At 42.9% G+C, this 15,500-nt stretch overlaps 1 protein-coding gene across 3 annotated transcripts in view; it reads left to right on the top strand.

Moving 5' to 3' along the window:
• Window positions 1–482: 482 nt before the first annotated feature.
• Window positions 483–15,500, top strand: part of STAMBP (STAM binding protein) — a 47,242-nt gene continuing 32,224 nt past the window's right edge. For 2 of the 3 annotated variants that reach the window (XR_013441734.1, XM_036084439.2), the window contains exons 1-5: window positions 483–577; window positions 2,461–2,678; window positions 12,314–12,389; window positions 12,677–12,772; window positions 14,086–14,452. Coding sequence is in view for 2 of the 3 variants with exons in the window: in XM_036084439.2 (XP_035940332.1) it covers window positions 2,476–2,678; window positions 12,314–12,389; window positions 12,677–12,772; window positions 14,086–14,452 (742 nt within the window). In the remaining variant the exon portion in view is untranslated. Of the gene's footprint in view, window positions 578–733; window positions 1,076–2,460; window positions 2,679–12,313; window positions 12,390–12,676; window positions 12,773–14,085; window positions 14,453–15,500 lie in introns of those variants that run through there. The other variant, XM_036084441.2, reaches the window with a different exon arrangement.

Here is a 15,500-nt window from a genome sequence, read left to right as displayed (position 1 = left end):
CTTTGCACAGGGGCCCTTAGAAATTAAACACTCATTTTTAATAAATTGTATTGGTGTTCTAACATTAAAAGTTAGTCTTAAGTTCTTTTCTAGGCAATAGAAGCGATTGCCGAATACCTCAGGCTATCAATTTTGTGTAGGAATAAACATGCTGAAATTTTCAGGAGTTTTTTTTCACCGATTTAGAAACCCTGGTTAGTTCAGTCAGGTACTTGCATCACCAATCCCTTCTTGAATGTTGATTTGTGGATTTGTGTGAGTGTGGTATAGGGGTTATCTGGCAGGAAACTCGACTCCAAATCAAATTAATTCTAAAAATGTAAGTTACCTTGACCGTCGGTTCCTTTAACTACTTGCTTCCCCTTCTTCCTTGTTGCTTTTCCTTTACCAAGATGGCCGCCGTGGAGCTCTCTCCTCATTGGTCGGTTTTTTCGCAGGTCGAGGTTCTAACCCCGCCCACCAGCTTGCCACCCCGGGTCCTGTATTCTTGAGTGAAAGGGGTAGACCAGCTGGAGTGGGCGGGGCGCGCGCCGGATGTGACGTTTCCGGAGGCTCCGAGGGTCGTCCGCGGGGACAGGTGGGGAAGGGTCCCGGGAATGTGGTGGGCCTGGGGCCCTGAGCGTGGTCGGACTCTGAAGGGGAGCGGCCGCCGTGAGTGTGGGGCCTGCGGCCTTGTCCTCCCCCGCGCCCCTTGCCCGGCCCGCCGCGCGCGAGGCCATTGACGGCTCCGGTCCCAGCCAGGCCCAGCGCGTCCCCGCCTGCTGCTCTCTAAAGACCCGAAAACCTTGGATAATTTTGCTCTGGGTTGGCAACTTGGGCTTGAGGGCCTTCAAGAAGGGGGCCTGAAGCAGGTGTCAGGAGGTCCCTCGCCACTGAATACACCCCCTCCGCTCATTCCTGCAACTTCCTTTGACCTCCTCCTCATCGTTCCTCCTCAGTCTTTTATGCCACCTTCTCCCTTTTTTGCGGATGCCACATCTCCTCGGGAGTCTTGCTCAGCCCTCTAGTACCGGGCACCGCTCGCTGGCCTTGGGAGGGGGTTCCATTCTCGACCCTACAGATCCTCTCCCCAGAGGTACAGAGGCGCAACAAGCTTCTGTTAGCTTTAATGGGCTCTAGATCGAGTTTACTAATTAGGCAACCTGGGGAAGTTTTAGATTTGCTGAGCGGCTTTCTGAGCCTCTAAAACGGCTTTGGGGGAGATGGAATGCTTCTGCATCGCTCGTAGTCCGCACAGCTTTTGTACTATTCGTGAGGGTGTTTAGAGAGGAAGCTTGGGAGAAGTGTGACCTAGAGATAGAATTGGCCAAGGGAAGCCTCTCTGAGGGAGGGCTTGGAGTGGAAAACAGAAAAACAGTGGATAGACAAATGAAACACATGTGAGGATTTCTGGGCAGATCAGAATCCTGACTGAAGCAAAAGATCTCTCTTGGGAAGGAGTAAGGTTTAAGACTGAAAAGACAAAATGGGACCAGTTGACATGGGGCTTGAATTCCAAAATGGATTCTACTCTAGTTTGTATATTTTAGAGCATGCTGGCTAGGGTGTGCTGTAATTCGATGTGTAACAGATACCCAGATTCTTTTTAAAAATGATGTAGAGTGATATCTGATTGGGAGTTGGAATCTGATTCTAACAGCAACAGTATCTAGAAAGATTGTAGAATTACTGCAGTTTGAAACACAGGGAGGGAAAACTCTTAGGTTTTTTGTTGGTCTGTTTTTTTTGCGTTTCAATTTACCTTTGTGCCCTTTTGTTATTTGAAGAGTGCTTAGTCTTTGAAGATAGATTTGAGTAAGTTTTTTTAGATCTAAATTCCTTACCCTGATGTGATGAATGATGTTGTGGATTGAGTGGAAGAGTGGTTTAGTGAGCAGAACTGGGACTGTGAACATTCATTCCCAGACCAGTTCCCCTCACCTTGTGATCAGAGATGAAAAAGTACACCACAGAAAAATGTCATTTACTCTCATTATTAAATAAAAATGACCAAACTTGAAACCGGTTTACAATCATCAAGAAAGTTCATTGAGTATACTATGCCAAGTACTGGGATAGATGGAAGTGGGTAGCTGGTAGGAGAAATAATGCAAAAAATATAAGATACCTTCCATCCTTTTATGGTGCTGAGGGCAGGGCCCCCTAATGATAGGGAATGATTAATATGAAGGGTAGATCTGAACCCCCATTATAGTTTTACTCCCTGTACCACCTAATTATGGCACAGGTATTGTGGGCTTTTGAGTCAGCCAATGTTTTTATCTTTGTGATATGGACTTCCTCGAGGGTCTCAGCCTTCTTGTGGGAAAGAGACCTCATTTGATACAAGCCACAGCCTATGGTATTTCTCTCTTAATTTCTTCGTAAGGTAGAAGTTCGGCGATAAACCATACTGTGTGCTAGGCTGTGCTAGGGTGATGGGGACCATGGTGCTGATGCCACCTGTTTTTTCTGTCTCAGAACTTCTTGGTCCTGATGTCTGACCATGGAGATGTGAGCCTTCCACCCGAAGACCGGGTGAGGGCCCTCTCCCAGATGGGTAGCGCAGTGGAGATAAATGAAGACATTCCACCTCGACGGTACTTCCGCTCTGGAGTCGAGATTATCCGAATGGCATCCATTTACTCTGAGGAAGGCAACATTGAACATGCCTTCATCCTCTATAACAAGTATATCACGTAAGACACCTCCAGTTTCCTTTTTCTTTTCCGATGACTGATGGCTCACTCATTCTGCTCTTGTGCTCATTTATGCCGCTCAGAATTGCTAAAACTAGAGAACTTTACGACATCATTAGCATTAATCATTTTTGCAGGCAGCTCCTACATACTGACTGTCCTTGACATTCAAAGTCATGAGTACTGAAAGTGTTATTTTCATGACTCAGTGATTTCATGAGTAAGAGACCTAGCTTTTTGGCCTGTGCCCACATGGCCCAGCTGTTAGGCAAGAGAGAGGATGGTTAAACTACACATGTTTTGTATTGATGAATGTTTTTCCATCATCTCTTTATTAAGGAAGCTAATCATAGGATTATTGTTGAGGTTTAGCAGAGCCAAAATTCCTCACCTCTACTTCTTTTGTCACAAATTGAGTGATTCAGGAAAAAGGTTTTCTTCTTAACCTTTATCATAATCATGCAAATCATCAAATAAGTATTGACCACCTACAGTTTGTGTGGCTCACCATAAGACCTTTCCCTTGAGTTACTTAGCATCTTAGGGTAGGCAGCATAAATAGAAGATGGCGATGCATCTAATAGGGAACAACTTCTAAAGCCCCAATGATAATGAAATGATGTGTAATTTAGGAAGGGAATAATGTTAAAGGGTCTCATTTATAATCTCTAGCCTTGTTCTTTCATAATACCAGGACTTTTAGAAAAATAATGACTATAATGTGTTTGTATGACTCTTAATAGTTCAGAGTATTTCACCTGCATTGTTTCATTTGATGTTCATAGTTCTAAGTACATGAAGAAGGGCATATTGTCTTTCCATTCTACATGTGAGGAAGCAGGCTTTGGGTTTAGTGATATGCTTTGGTCCACACTTTAGAGTGAGAAAACTCAGATCTAACTTTTTTTTTTTTTTTTAAGTAGGCTCCACACAGGGCTTGAACTCAGGACCCTGAGCTGAGATCAAGAGTCGGATGCTCAACCAACTGAGCCACCCAGGCACCCCTAGATTTTCTGACTCTTAATTCAGGATTAATCTACAACATAGGTCTTGTTTTTTGTTTGTTTTCTTTTTGGTAATGTTCTGTGAGTTGAAGCTAGAGTTGAGACCATAGTTTTGAGCCACACTGACTATTTTTTGGTTATTTTTTATTTTGAATAAGTAACATGTACATATGGTAGAGAATTCAGAAGGTACGAAAAGGTATATATATTTAAAACCTAAGTCTCCTTATCCCTCCCTTTTCCCCACACTCTCAGTGCCCTTCCCCAGAGGCAGTCCCTCTTATTAGTTTCCTACGTGTTCTCCCAGAAATGATAAATGCATTTCAGTTGTATCACATTCAGTTTTTGATCACATGCTCTGCAGCAGGGTTTGTCAACCTTGGTATTGTTGATATTTGGGGCAGAATAGTTCTTTGTTGTGGGTGCTGTCCTGTGCATTGTAGAGTGTTTAGTAGCATCCCTGGTCTCTATCCACTAGATGCTAGTAGCACCCTTTACCCCCTCCCTGAGTTGTGACAACCAGAAATGTCTCCAGACATTACCTGATGGCCTCTAAGCGGCAAAATTGCCCAAGTTGAAAACCAGTGTTCTAAAGAAAAGTAGCCTAGAAGTGGACTTCCTGGGATTCGTACTGTGATTTTAGAGTCCCTTCGGTAGAAAAGGGACTGCTGTTGTCTCTTTATTTTTTAAGTTTAAAAGTAGTGCCTGTTTCCTCAGATCGTGCAGTTCATCCATGCCGTCATGCCTTGTTATGTGACCTCGGTGTTGATAAAGTTACATAGAATTATAGTTACATTTTTGCTTCTCTTTGCTGTTATGAGTTTTTCATTCCTCAGCACAGTGGGCACAAAACTTACTTTCCTGAGAGGTTTCTTTGACTACTGTCCCTTTCTTCTGCTGCTGGTAGAAATAATATTCTTGTATATTTCCAGTAATCTTGTAGAGAGTTCTCCCAGAATGAGCCCCCAGGGCACAATTCTTCAAAGAATCATGGTTGAGAAAGTTAAATAGAATCATGGAATCACTCTATCAAGTATTTTCTGGAGGACCTTCTGGGTTCTGTTGCCCCTCATAGAAAGTGCTTTGAGGGCAAGGACCATATTCATTCAACAAATATATATTGCGTACATCTGCTCTCTATTTGGCACTGCTCTAGGTCCTGGATGTATAGGAAGTAAAATGGCCCCTGCCCTTCTTAGTGTACCTTTCTAGTTATGGGAGAAGACAATAAACAGGTAAGGAAATAAATGTCACAGAGTAAAGCAAATGCTAGGAAAGCAACAAAGAGAGTGCTGTGACAGAGAATAACCAAGGGTATCAAATAGAGTAAGGTCTGTCTGAGCAGGTAAAATTTAAACTGAAACTTGAAGGATGCCACCGAGTTGGTCATTCCAAGAGCCTGGAGCAAACAAAGTGTTTAAAACAGGTGTTACTGTGTGTTCAGAAGCTCTTAAGTAGGAAATACCTTAGTGTGTTCTGAGGATTGAAAGAACATCATTGTGTTTGGAGTGTAGCAAGTGAGGAGGGAGAAGAAGATGAGGCTGGAGAGGCAAGTGGGGCCAAATCATGCAGGCCACAATTAGGAGTTTGCATTTTATCTTGACAGCATTAGAAAGCCATTGCAGAGTTTTAGGTGAGGTAATGACTTAATTTTACTTATATTCTAAAAATATAAATTTGGGCTACTATGTGGTAAATGGTGGAGGGTGTGTTAAGAGAAGGCAGGGAGATTAGTTAGGAAACTCTTATGGCAATTCAAGGGAGAGACCGATGGCAATGGCGTGAAGGAGTGTGGCAGCATGGAAAGAAGCAGGTGCATTGGGCATTCTGGAGGTAGAGTCCATGGGACTGACTGATAGTTTGGGAAGGATGATGGTGTCAATGTTGACCTCAGGTTTCTGCCCTGAGTAACTTCAGGATGTGCTGGCCCATTTACTGAGATGGGGAGAATGGTATAGAAAAGGGGTTGAGTAGGGAGGAGATTCAAGAATTCAGGCCTGGCTTCTTTGACATGTTAAGGTGTTAAGTTTAAGATGCCTGTGAGATATCCAGTAGGAAGTTGGACGTACCAGTCTGAATTGAGGAGAGGTCTGGGTTGGAGACACAAACCTGGAAGTCCTCGGCATTTGGGTGGTTCTGAAGCCACGAGAGCTGCTGAGATCTTCTGGCAGATAGGTCTTAATTGGGGGTCCAGGAACCCCACAGGGATTCATTGATGGAATGTAGGCTCCATGAACTCAGTTGGGAAAAACTTTTCTTGTTTACTAACCTCTAACTGAAATTTAGCATCTTCTTCCATTTTGCACAGTAGTATTAATAATATTTGTAATGTCACCAATAGGAATCGATATTTTTATATCGCATTATGATTGATGCTGATATCCCAAAATAGCATTTACACTTACCTCTACTTCTGAATTACAGTACAGTTATTAAAGCCACAATTAGATCCTGTTGTGTAATGTATTAACAATGTATCAGTAAAGAAGCACATAGTACTGTTTTTATATTTTGAAAACTGTATTTCAGGAGTATTGGTTTCTTTTGTAATCCTTCATATTTTATATTATATCTTTAAAAAATTATTCTGAGGAGTCCATAGGCTTCATCAGGTGCTAGGAGGATTCATGACACATTCAAAGATCAAGAAACCTTGACAATAAGACTGTAGAATGAGAAGAGCCTCGAGGTTGGTTAGGTAGGGAGGGCCAGCAGACGAGACTTGAAGGGAGATTTGAGAGTCAGGAGGAAATCCAGGCGAGAATGTTGTCATGGGAGCCAAAGGAGGCCAGTATTTGCAGGAGAGTGGCCAGCTGCGTCAGAATGGGTCAGATGGGGTGGGTGAGGTTTTGAGGTTGGTGTCGTGATGTCACTGGTGATCTTGGTAAGCAGTTTCACTAGAAGGACTAAGAAGACGTTAGATTGGAGTGGGCTGAAAGGTGAATGGACAGTAAGAAAGCAGAGACCATGAGTATAGTCCGGGGGTCAGCAAATTTTTTCTATAAAGGGCCAGATAATAAACATTTCTGGCATTGCAGGCCATTTGATCTGTTACAACCTCTGTAGTGTGATAACACACAAATGAATGGGTGTGGCTGTGTTCCAAGGAAACTTCATTTACAGATACAGATGGCAAGCCAGACTTGACCTACTCGTTGTACTTTGCCAAGCCCTGGCATAGATAACTCTTTGGAGGAGTTTGGGCAGAGAAATAAAGTAGAAAAATGAGGGAGTAATTGAAGGGGGACAAGGAGTGCATGAATGTGTGGTGTGTATTTTGAGATGGGAGATTCTAGAGCATATTTTTTGCTGATGGAAAGGAAGCTGTGGAGAAGGAGAAGCTGATGGTACAGCACAGAAAGAGAGCTTAACTGTAGCAATAAACTTGAATAGGCAAGAGGAGGTAGGATTAAGAGTACACAGATACTTAAATCGATTTTGTTCTGTGATTTGGGGTTACTTTGAGTGACACGAATATCCATGTTCACAGGGAGATCAGTATGGGAATCTGTCCCTGTATATGGGGGCCCACTGATGGGACATTTAATACGATGAAGTGGGCCTGCAGAAGAGCTCAGTGAGAAGGGGGTGGGATGTAGCAGCTCATTTATTTACTTTGTTAGATTTGGAGTTTAATTTGGGACTTTGTTGGATTGGCTTGACCTGAAGCAATAAATGTAGTTACTTCCATTTTTTCTTGCAGGTATCTTTAAGACCCTAATTCTGGTTTTGTGAACTGACAAGCCGTAGGAGTTGCGAAAAAGTTCTGGCTTAATATTCTCAGTCTGTTTTTCCACCGCATTTTCCTTGGTATATTCTTGTCAGTAACAGTGGCTCACTTACGCAATTATTACAACTGAGGAGAGAGGAGGGAGGGGAGCAGGCATCTACCTCACCACTCCTCTGCCTCCCCCACTATTGCAAGTCATTGTTCTAGACCTTTTGTGGATACTTTAATTCCGGATTTTAAAAGGCATGTTTGTTCTTTTCCTGGGGCAATTCAGGCATCTTAATGATCTGAAGCACATTTCCCTCTCAGAGGTTTTCCCTCCTGTAGGAATGCTTTGCCTTTTGCAGACCCCAGTATAGCAGGATCTTCAGCATATTAAATCAGTACATATTTTCATGATGAGCACAGACAATAATCCAGGCCGTGAATTCTTTCACAGCTTTTTATGGTCATTGACTAGGCTACATAGAAGGGAGTTACAGAGGACTTAGGCAATTCTTGTCTGCTGTGTGAGCCTCCTATAACAGAGACCTGCTTTCTGAAAATGGTCTGTCACCTGTATCAGAAATGTTTTCCTTGGGGCGCCTGGGTGGCTCAGTCTTTAAGCATCTGCCTTTGGCTCAGGTCATGATCCCAGGGTCCTGGGATTGAGCCCCGCATCGGGCTCCCTGCTCCGCGGGAAGCCTGCTTCTCCCTCTCCCACTCCCCCCTGCTTGTGTTCCCTCTCTCTCTGTGTCTCTCTCTGTCAAATAAATAAAATCTTAAAAAAAAAAAAAATGTTTTCCTCTGAGATTAGGGCTTATAGACTAGGATCTGTGATCATGCTCACTTTGCTGATAATTTCCAAGATTGGAAGAAATGAGAGGAGAGTCCTTCATCCATCCATGTTAGAGAATTTCTGCTTGACTCTTTGAATTAGTTATTTGTATAGAAAATTAATATTCATGATTAAAACAATTTTTTTTCAAACCATCCAGCAAGGGAAATACTAAAGTGAAAAGAAGAGTCACATCCACCAGAGATAACCACTGTTAATTTCTTGTGTGTACAGGAAAATGTTTATGTCCGTGCAAGCACATAGGCTCATGTGTTTATTCTTTTTTTTCTTAAAGCCTGAATGAGATCATACAGTATATTCTGTTCTACAACTTGCTTTCTTAACAGTCATATCCTTCCATATCAGGACATACTGATCCATCTCATTCTCCTCAGGGCCATTTCTTCTGCCTGGAACAGTTTTGTTCCAGATCTCTTCATGGTTTCCTCTCTTCCCGTCCTCAGTTAAATGCTATCTTCTCGGCGATGCTTTCCTTAGCTGCCCGATCTAAAATCTCACTCCCTCCCCTGTCACTTCCTGTTCCCCTTCCCTATTAATGTCTTTCTTCTAGCACTGATTATATTTTTTTCTTTTATTGTCTTTCCCCCCGCCACTGTAACACATATCCTATGGGGTGGGATTTATGACTGTTGTTCACTGCCCAATCCCCAGCCTTTACAAGAATGCCTGATCCCATAGTAGATGCTCAATAAATATCTGTTGAATGAATGAGTGAATGATTATGTTGTTTTTCGCATTTGGGTGCAACATAATTTTTTAAATAATCCCCTATTGATGGACATTTAAGTTTTTAGTTTTCTCTATTTTTATGACTAATGCTATATTGAATAGTCTTATACACATGTCTTTGTATTACTGTGTAGGATAAATTCCCAGAGGTGGACTTGTAAGTTTAAAGGATATACAGATTTTAAAATTTGAATAGTTGTCTCTCCTCCCCACCCCCAGCAAAATTGCAGTCCTGTGATAGTACAATGTATTATCAAATTACAGTTCTGTTAAAAGTGTATAAGGACACCCATTTCCTTACACCCCTGTGTACATTGGTTAACCTTTAAGCCTTTGCCAATCTGATAATATGGAAATGGTACCTCATCTTAATTTGCATTTCTTTTATCGTAAGTAAAGTTGAATACCATTTCGTATATTTACCTTTTGTATTTCCTTTTCTGTGTATCTCTTTTTATTTAGTTGAATACCATTTCATATATTTACCTTTTGTATTTCCTTTTCTGTGTATCTCTTTTTATCCCCATTGTCCTAAATATTGTTTTGCTTTTGTTTTTCCCTTTGCTTTGATACGTTTACCCTAAGTTGCAACGAGATCTAACCCCAGAGAACAGTATACCTCTGGGCCATGGGTATTCTATGCCTACAACGCTTCTAGCCCTGGTGTTACCATCTTCATCTGTTCTTGCTCACACTTTTTTATTTATTAGTAAAAACAATCATATAGCATACAAAGCAGTCATAGCAGATGGCTATGTGCTAGGCACTGTGCTCAGCACTTTTTTTTCTTTTTCTTATTTATTTATTTATTTGTTAGTTAGTTAGCCTATAATGTATTATTAGTTTCAGAGGTAGAGGTCAGTAATTCATCAGTCTTATATAACACCCAGTGCTCATTAAGCACTTTTTTTTTAATCTCTTTAAGTGTCCCAGCAACCTTATCAGGTAGTACTAGTTTGTCTCCATATATATAATATATATATGGAAACTGAAGGGTAATGAGACCGAGTAGCTTGCTGGAGTTCACACAGCTAGTCATGGCCAAGCCAGGATTTGAGTCCAGGCAGCGTGGCTCCAGAGCCTGCCTCCTCACCGCTGAGTACTTGCCTCCAGTACGGACAGTGGGTTGTGTTGCCTGTTCTGGTTTCAAGAGACCCTTCTGCCCATATGTTCCCCATTCAGAAAATTGACTACAGCTGCTGAAACAAGAGAAAGGTATTCATGTACACATCTAGAAGTTTTCCCTGTACTTAAAAACTAGATTCCATTCCATGGCTCGAAATCAAAATAATAGAAAGAAGTGTATGATGAGAGGTTTCCCTCCCACTCTTGTCCCATCTACTCTTATTTCCCCTGCCCTCTACTTCCCTTGGTTTCCTGTATTACTGTGTACTTAAAAGTAAAAGTGTATGGGGTTCCTGGGTGGCTCAGTTGTTAAGCATCTGCCTTCGGCTCAGGTCATGATCCCAGAGTCCTGGGATCGAGCCCCGCGTCGGGCTCCCTGCTCCGCGGGAAGCCTGCTTCTCCCTCTCCCACTCCCCCTGCTTGTGTTCCTGCTTTCGCTATCTCTGTCTCTGTCAAATAAATAAATAAAATCTTTTTTAAAAAAAAGGTAAAAGTGTATGTACATACACACATAGAATTGTCCCCCTTTCTTACATATCAGGTGGCATACTATATGCACTTTTGTGTACTTTGGGGTTTTTTTTTACTCAGCTCATCTGAAGGTTTTAAGACCATTTTATTCCTCAAATATTTATTGAGTGCCTCTTCATACAGGCACTATGCTGGCTTTAGAGGGACTTGCAAAGAAGCACAAGACACAGGAATCTCTGGCCTCGGGGACTTCACAGTTCTTCAGGTTGAGAGCACAAGTGAATATAAAGTGTGGTGGTCATGTGACATGGTACTGTCTTGGCTGATTCAGGCTTCCATACAAAGCACATTCAGCCTGCTAAAGTTACAAACAGGTACCTTGGTCTCATAGAGCCAAGAGAGAGTTACTGAATTATGGGTCTCTTGAACATTAAGAACTAGTCTTACTTATCTTAATATCTTCTTCAGGGCTTGATGGGTGGACAAATGAATCTGAATTTTAAATATAGACTTCAAGGAAACTGTTTTCTTTTTCCATGAACCCAAAGGGAAGAGGTTTAAAATCATTTTGATTTAAGAATTCATCCCTGCCTGAAGGGTCTTGTCAAATTGGATTGAAATGAAAATTTCATGTGCCTAATATAGAACCAAGGGAGGAGGCTCATTTAAAAAGAGTTTGCTTTGGTGGGGGTCGAATTCTTTCCCCTTACTGAGGCTTCCTCCTCCATTTACTCCTACCCATGGGCAGAAAGTGGAAAAGAGTCAGTTAGTCCCAACTATGGTATGGTATTTTAGAGCTGTGGGTAAGCTCCCCTCAATTGATTTGTTTTGGGTCTCAGCTTGTATTTATTACAATTTAGTTCTGTTGAAAGACATCTTTGTTCGGTACCCTTCCAACAGTCTGGGGGCATTCCAGGAGCCATATAGAGGCAGAATGATATAGTGGTGAGAAGAGTAGACTCTGGAACTGGCCTGCTGAATCTGCCACTTTGGGCTGTGACAAATTACTGAACTTCTATTTGTTTTCACTGTTCCCAAGTAGACATCATAAACGTTAGAGATCTGTGAATTGATTCAGTTTATTTTTCCCACTATGTTTTACAGCCATGGATGAAACTGAAAGAGAAAATCTAGCACTTAGTTTCTTTAAGAACTTTTCATCAGGACCATAATGCACATCACACATGGAACACGCACATACTACACACATACAACACATGTACTGTCTAAGCATCTCAGTGTTTAGTATGATGCAAGGAATATTCTGTTTTGAAGGCAAATGAATCCCAAAGAAAAAGAAGCCAAAGTTAAGGTCACAGGGCTAGAGTAGTCCTGGAACATGGGTTTTCTCAGCCTCCTGCTCTTGGTTGCCAAACCGTTATTTGAAGAAGAATTTGTGACCGAGGCCCTTTCCTTTGGAAGCCTGTCACGTCATAACAAGAAAAGAATCTCTTTGGAGGAATATTTTTGGGCACAGGGTAGGTTTGCTTTTCTTCCCCCCTCATCTTTTTAGTTGTGGGAGTCTCGTGCTTCCTGCACACCAGATTTGGGCGAGGAGGGAAACACACGGTTAGAGGTGGGTGGGGAACATGGTCACTGGGTGTGTGTGACCCCTCCCCTGCATGTCTGGAAACCCATCTCGTGGTGGCTGCAGGACAAGGAAGTTGCTTTTCTTCAGAGTCTGTTGGATATTTGGACATTGTCTTTGCATGATAATGACTCTGATCCGTTCTTTTAGGCTCTTTATTGAGAAACTCCCAAAGCATCGAGATTACAAATCGGCTGTCATTCCTGAAAAGAAAGACACAGTAAAGGTGGGTCTTCATTTTCACTGTTGCCCATCTAAAAGCTTCAAAGCAGCACAGACTAACTTCAAGGTAAAAGTAGTTGTGTCCGCATCTGAGCTTCAAATCCTGCACCGGGAGATAAGGCCATTTCACCAGATCAGTTATGAAGTAGCGGGTATGGTACAGTACGGGGTATTTTACATTGTTTTTAGAAACATTGTTGCCATTGCCAAGTTGACTTAAGTCTTTTTTACTTCTCTACTTAATTAGCTGGGAATTATTCTAATTCTCGGTTTTCTACTTTTGTGTCTCAGAAATTAAAGGAGATTGCATTTCCCAAAGCAGAAGAGCTGAAGGAAGAGCTATTAAAACGATATACCAAAGAATATATAGAATATAATGAAGAAAAGGTAAGTATATAAGGGCAAAAAAGAAAGAAAGAAATTATTTTGGTTTCTTAGGCTGTGCCCTGGCGTTGCAATACAATATTTTAGCAGATCCTGTGATTTTAGTGTCATATTTTACTTTTTTCAGCAAAGGCCAGAAACTCAAAAGAGGAGAACACAAGTGTTTAGGCTGAGGATTCTTTTTTTTTTTTTTTAAGATTTTATTTATTTATTTGACAGAGAGAGACACACCGAGAGAGGGAACACAAGCAGGGGTAGTGGGAGAGGGAGAAGCAGGCTTCCCGCGAAGCAGGGAGCCCGATGCGGGGCTCGATCCCAGGACCCTGGGACCATGACCTGAGCTGAAGGCAGACGCCCAATGACTGAGCCACCCAGGCGCCCCTAGGCTGAGGATTCTAACACAGATTTAGCCTACTTGTCTTACAAGGTGACTTGAGGGATAGAAAATCTTGTTTGCTATCTCTAGAGTGAGAACCTAAGAACAGTGAAAATTGTCACTAAAACATAAGTTTTTAGGTCAGCTAATTTTGGGGTGTTGATTCACATTTGGTTATACCTGTTTATAATAACTGATTGCTCTTCAATCTGTTTTCAAATGATTCTTGTTAGGGAGAGTTAGTTAAAGCACGTGGAGAAACTCCCAAGGCACGTCTGTGGTCTGTGTCAGATGTGAATACTCACTGCAGGTTGCAGGCCCTTCCACGTTATTTTGTAGTGCTCTGCTGAGCCCTGTTCTGAACTCTGATGCTGAAAATCAGCAGAGAGGTAAACAGCTATGAGGTGTCTATTTCTAAGGGACTGAGTGAGTGAAAACCTTATTGAAGGAGATTATTGCTTGATATTTCTTGTTAGTTTAAAATGTCACTCTGTATTGAACTAATCACCAGGACAATTTTGGAGGCTTCCTTTTGGGTTAAAATTCAGTAAAGACCCCCAATACAGCAGGGTCAAGTTTGGATTTGGTTCTATCTTGCAGCCTTACTTGGGATAAAGAAATGTATACACAGCACAGTTAGAGAATAAAACTGTAGGATACAGATTATGAGGTGCAGACGGTAAGTTGCATCAAGATTTCAGTAAAGACGAAAATGCATTAGTAAGAGCCATCGGGGAAGGGTGGTGAGGGGATTGGGACCTTCGCTGTCCCTGCAGAGTCGGGCTGCGGTGGCCGGCTAGATACAGGCAGTGAGGGAAGCACGAGGGCCGTGTCGGGAAATGGGGCCTGAGCAGTCACTCAGCTGCAGAGCCTTGTCCTCTGGAGGTGGGAAATCGCCCGAGTGTCATGTGTAAGCCTGACTCCTCTTCTTTCTTTGTAGAAGAGGGAAGCAGAAGAGCTGGCCCGGAGCGTGGCCATCCAGCAGGAGCTGGAGAAGGAGCGGCAGAGGGTGGCCCAGCAGAAGCAGCAGCAGCTGGAGCAGGAGCAGTTCCATGCCTTTGAGGAGATGATCCGGAACCAGGAGCTGGAAAAGGAGCGACGGAAAATCGTGCAGGAGTTTGGGAAGGTGGACCCTGGCCTCGGCGGCCCCCTGGTGCCGGACTTGGAGAGGCCCTCCCCAGATGCATTCCCCCCGGCCCCCGTGGCGTCCGCGCAGTCTCTGGACTATAATACGGCCGTGAGGCCTGCCAAGCCGCCCGTGGTGGACAGGTCCTTGAAACCTGGAGCATTGAGCAACTCAGAAAGTAGTGAGTCTGCTTGCTGCTGTCCTCTTCTGTCTCAGTGCCAGCCAGGCAGAGTGTCATTCTGGGGGCTTCAGCCCAAGATCACCTCCATGATCCCGCTCATTAGACCCTGGTCACAGAAGCCCCTTTGGTCAGTATTGTCATGCTGGGTCCTGTCACACTGGCTGTCGTGTGAAAGTGGCCGTTGCTTTAGCCATATAATTTACCTGGCGCAGGTTGCTTTTCTGAAGAGCTCATAATATCCTTGAAGGTCAGACCGTCAACTTTTAAGGATTATACAGAGATTCGAAATGTTCAGTGAACTAGAGTCCACTGTTGGCCCTGAAATTTATAGTACCACTTTATAATTCAACAATTGACTTTTAAAAACTGAAAACGGGCTACTGAGTTGCGCTTGCCTTGAAAATGTTCCCAATCCTTAAGGAGCTTGGTCAAGGGAAATACTATATGCAGTCGGTGATGATTCAGGCTAGCCATAAAAACTATTGGCAGTCTTTCTTCCTCTCACCACTGATAGGCCATCTGAGACAGTAACAGTAGCAGCAAAATGATGCATATACCTCGATGAGTAGAATAGATCATTTTGGGAGGGAACTGGCCTTCAGGTAGCATTTAAGGAAGTGAGCTTTGCAGAAGATCCACTTACAAGGACAACGTAAGAGTGGGCAGGGGGTGCCAGACTCTGAAGCCTGGCCTTTAGGATTTCTTCCCATGGACTTGGCAGGCTTGTCTCCCACTACTCTTCCTTCATCCATATTCTGTGCTCCGGTCAGATTGGGCTGTCACGTTCCCAGAGCAGCTCCTGGATTATCCTATCCAAGGAGGTTTGTTAACGTTTGCCCTGAACCTAAAACCTCTTTTCTCTATCTCTGCCTTCCCCTGCTTTTCTTGAAGTTTTGCCAGATCCCTTTCCTTTCGTTCAGATTGATGCTGTTCTCCCTAAGACTCCCAGAGCTCTTAATATCTGTAATGCAGTTGAGATCATTTCCCTGATAGTGTAGTCATTTGCCAGTAACTAGATTTTAACTTTTTCCTGTTTGGGGCTTGAGTC

Source organism: Halichoerus grypus, chromosome 10, assembly GCF_964656455.1.
Source record: "Halichoerus grypus chromosome 10, mHalGry1.hap1.1, whole genome shotgun sequence".
Classification (NCBI taxonomy): domain Eukaryota; kingdom Metazoa; phylum Chordata; class Mammalia; order Carnivora; family Phocidae; genus Halichoerus; species Halichoerus grypus.
Note: the sequence above shows the minus strand (reverse complement) of the source record. Positions and strands in the feature narration are given on the sequence as shown.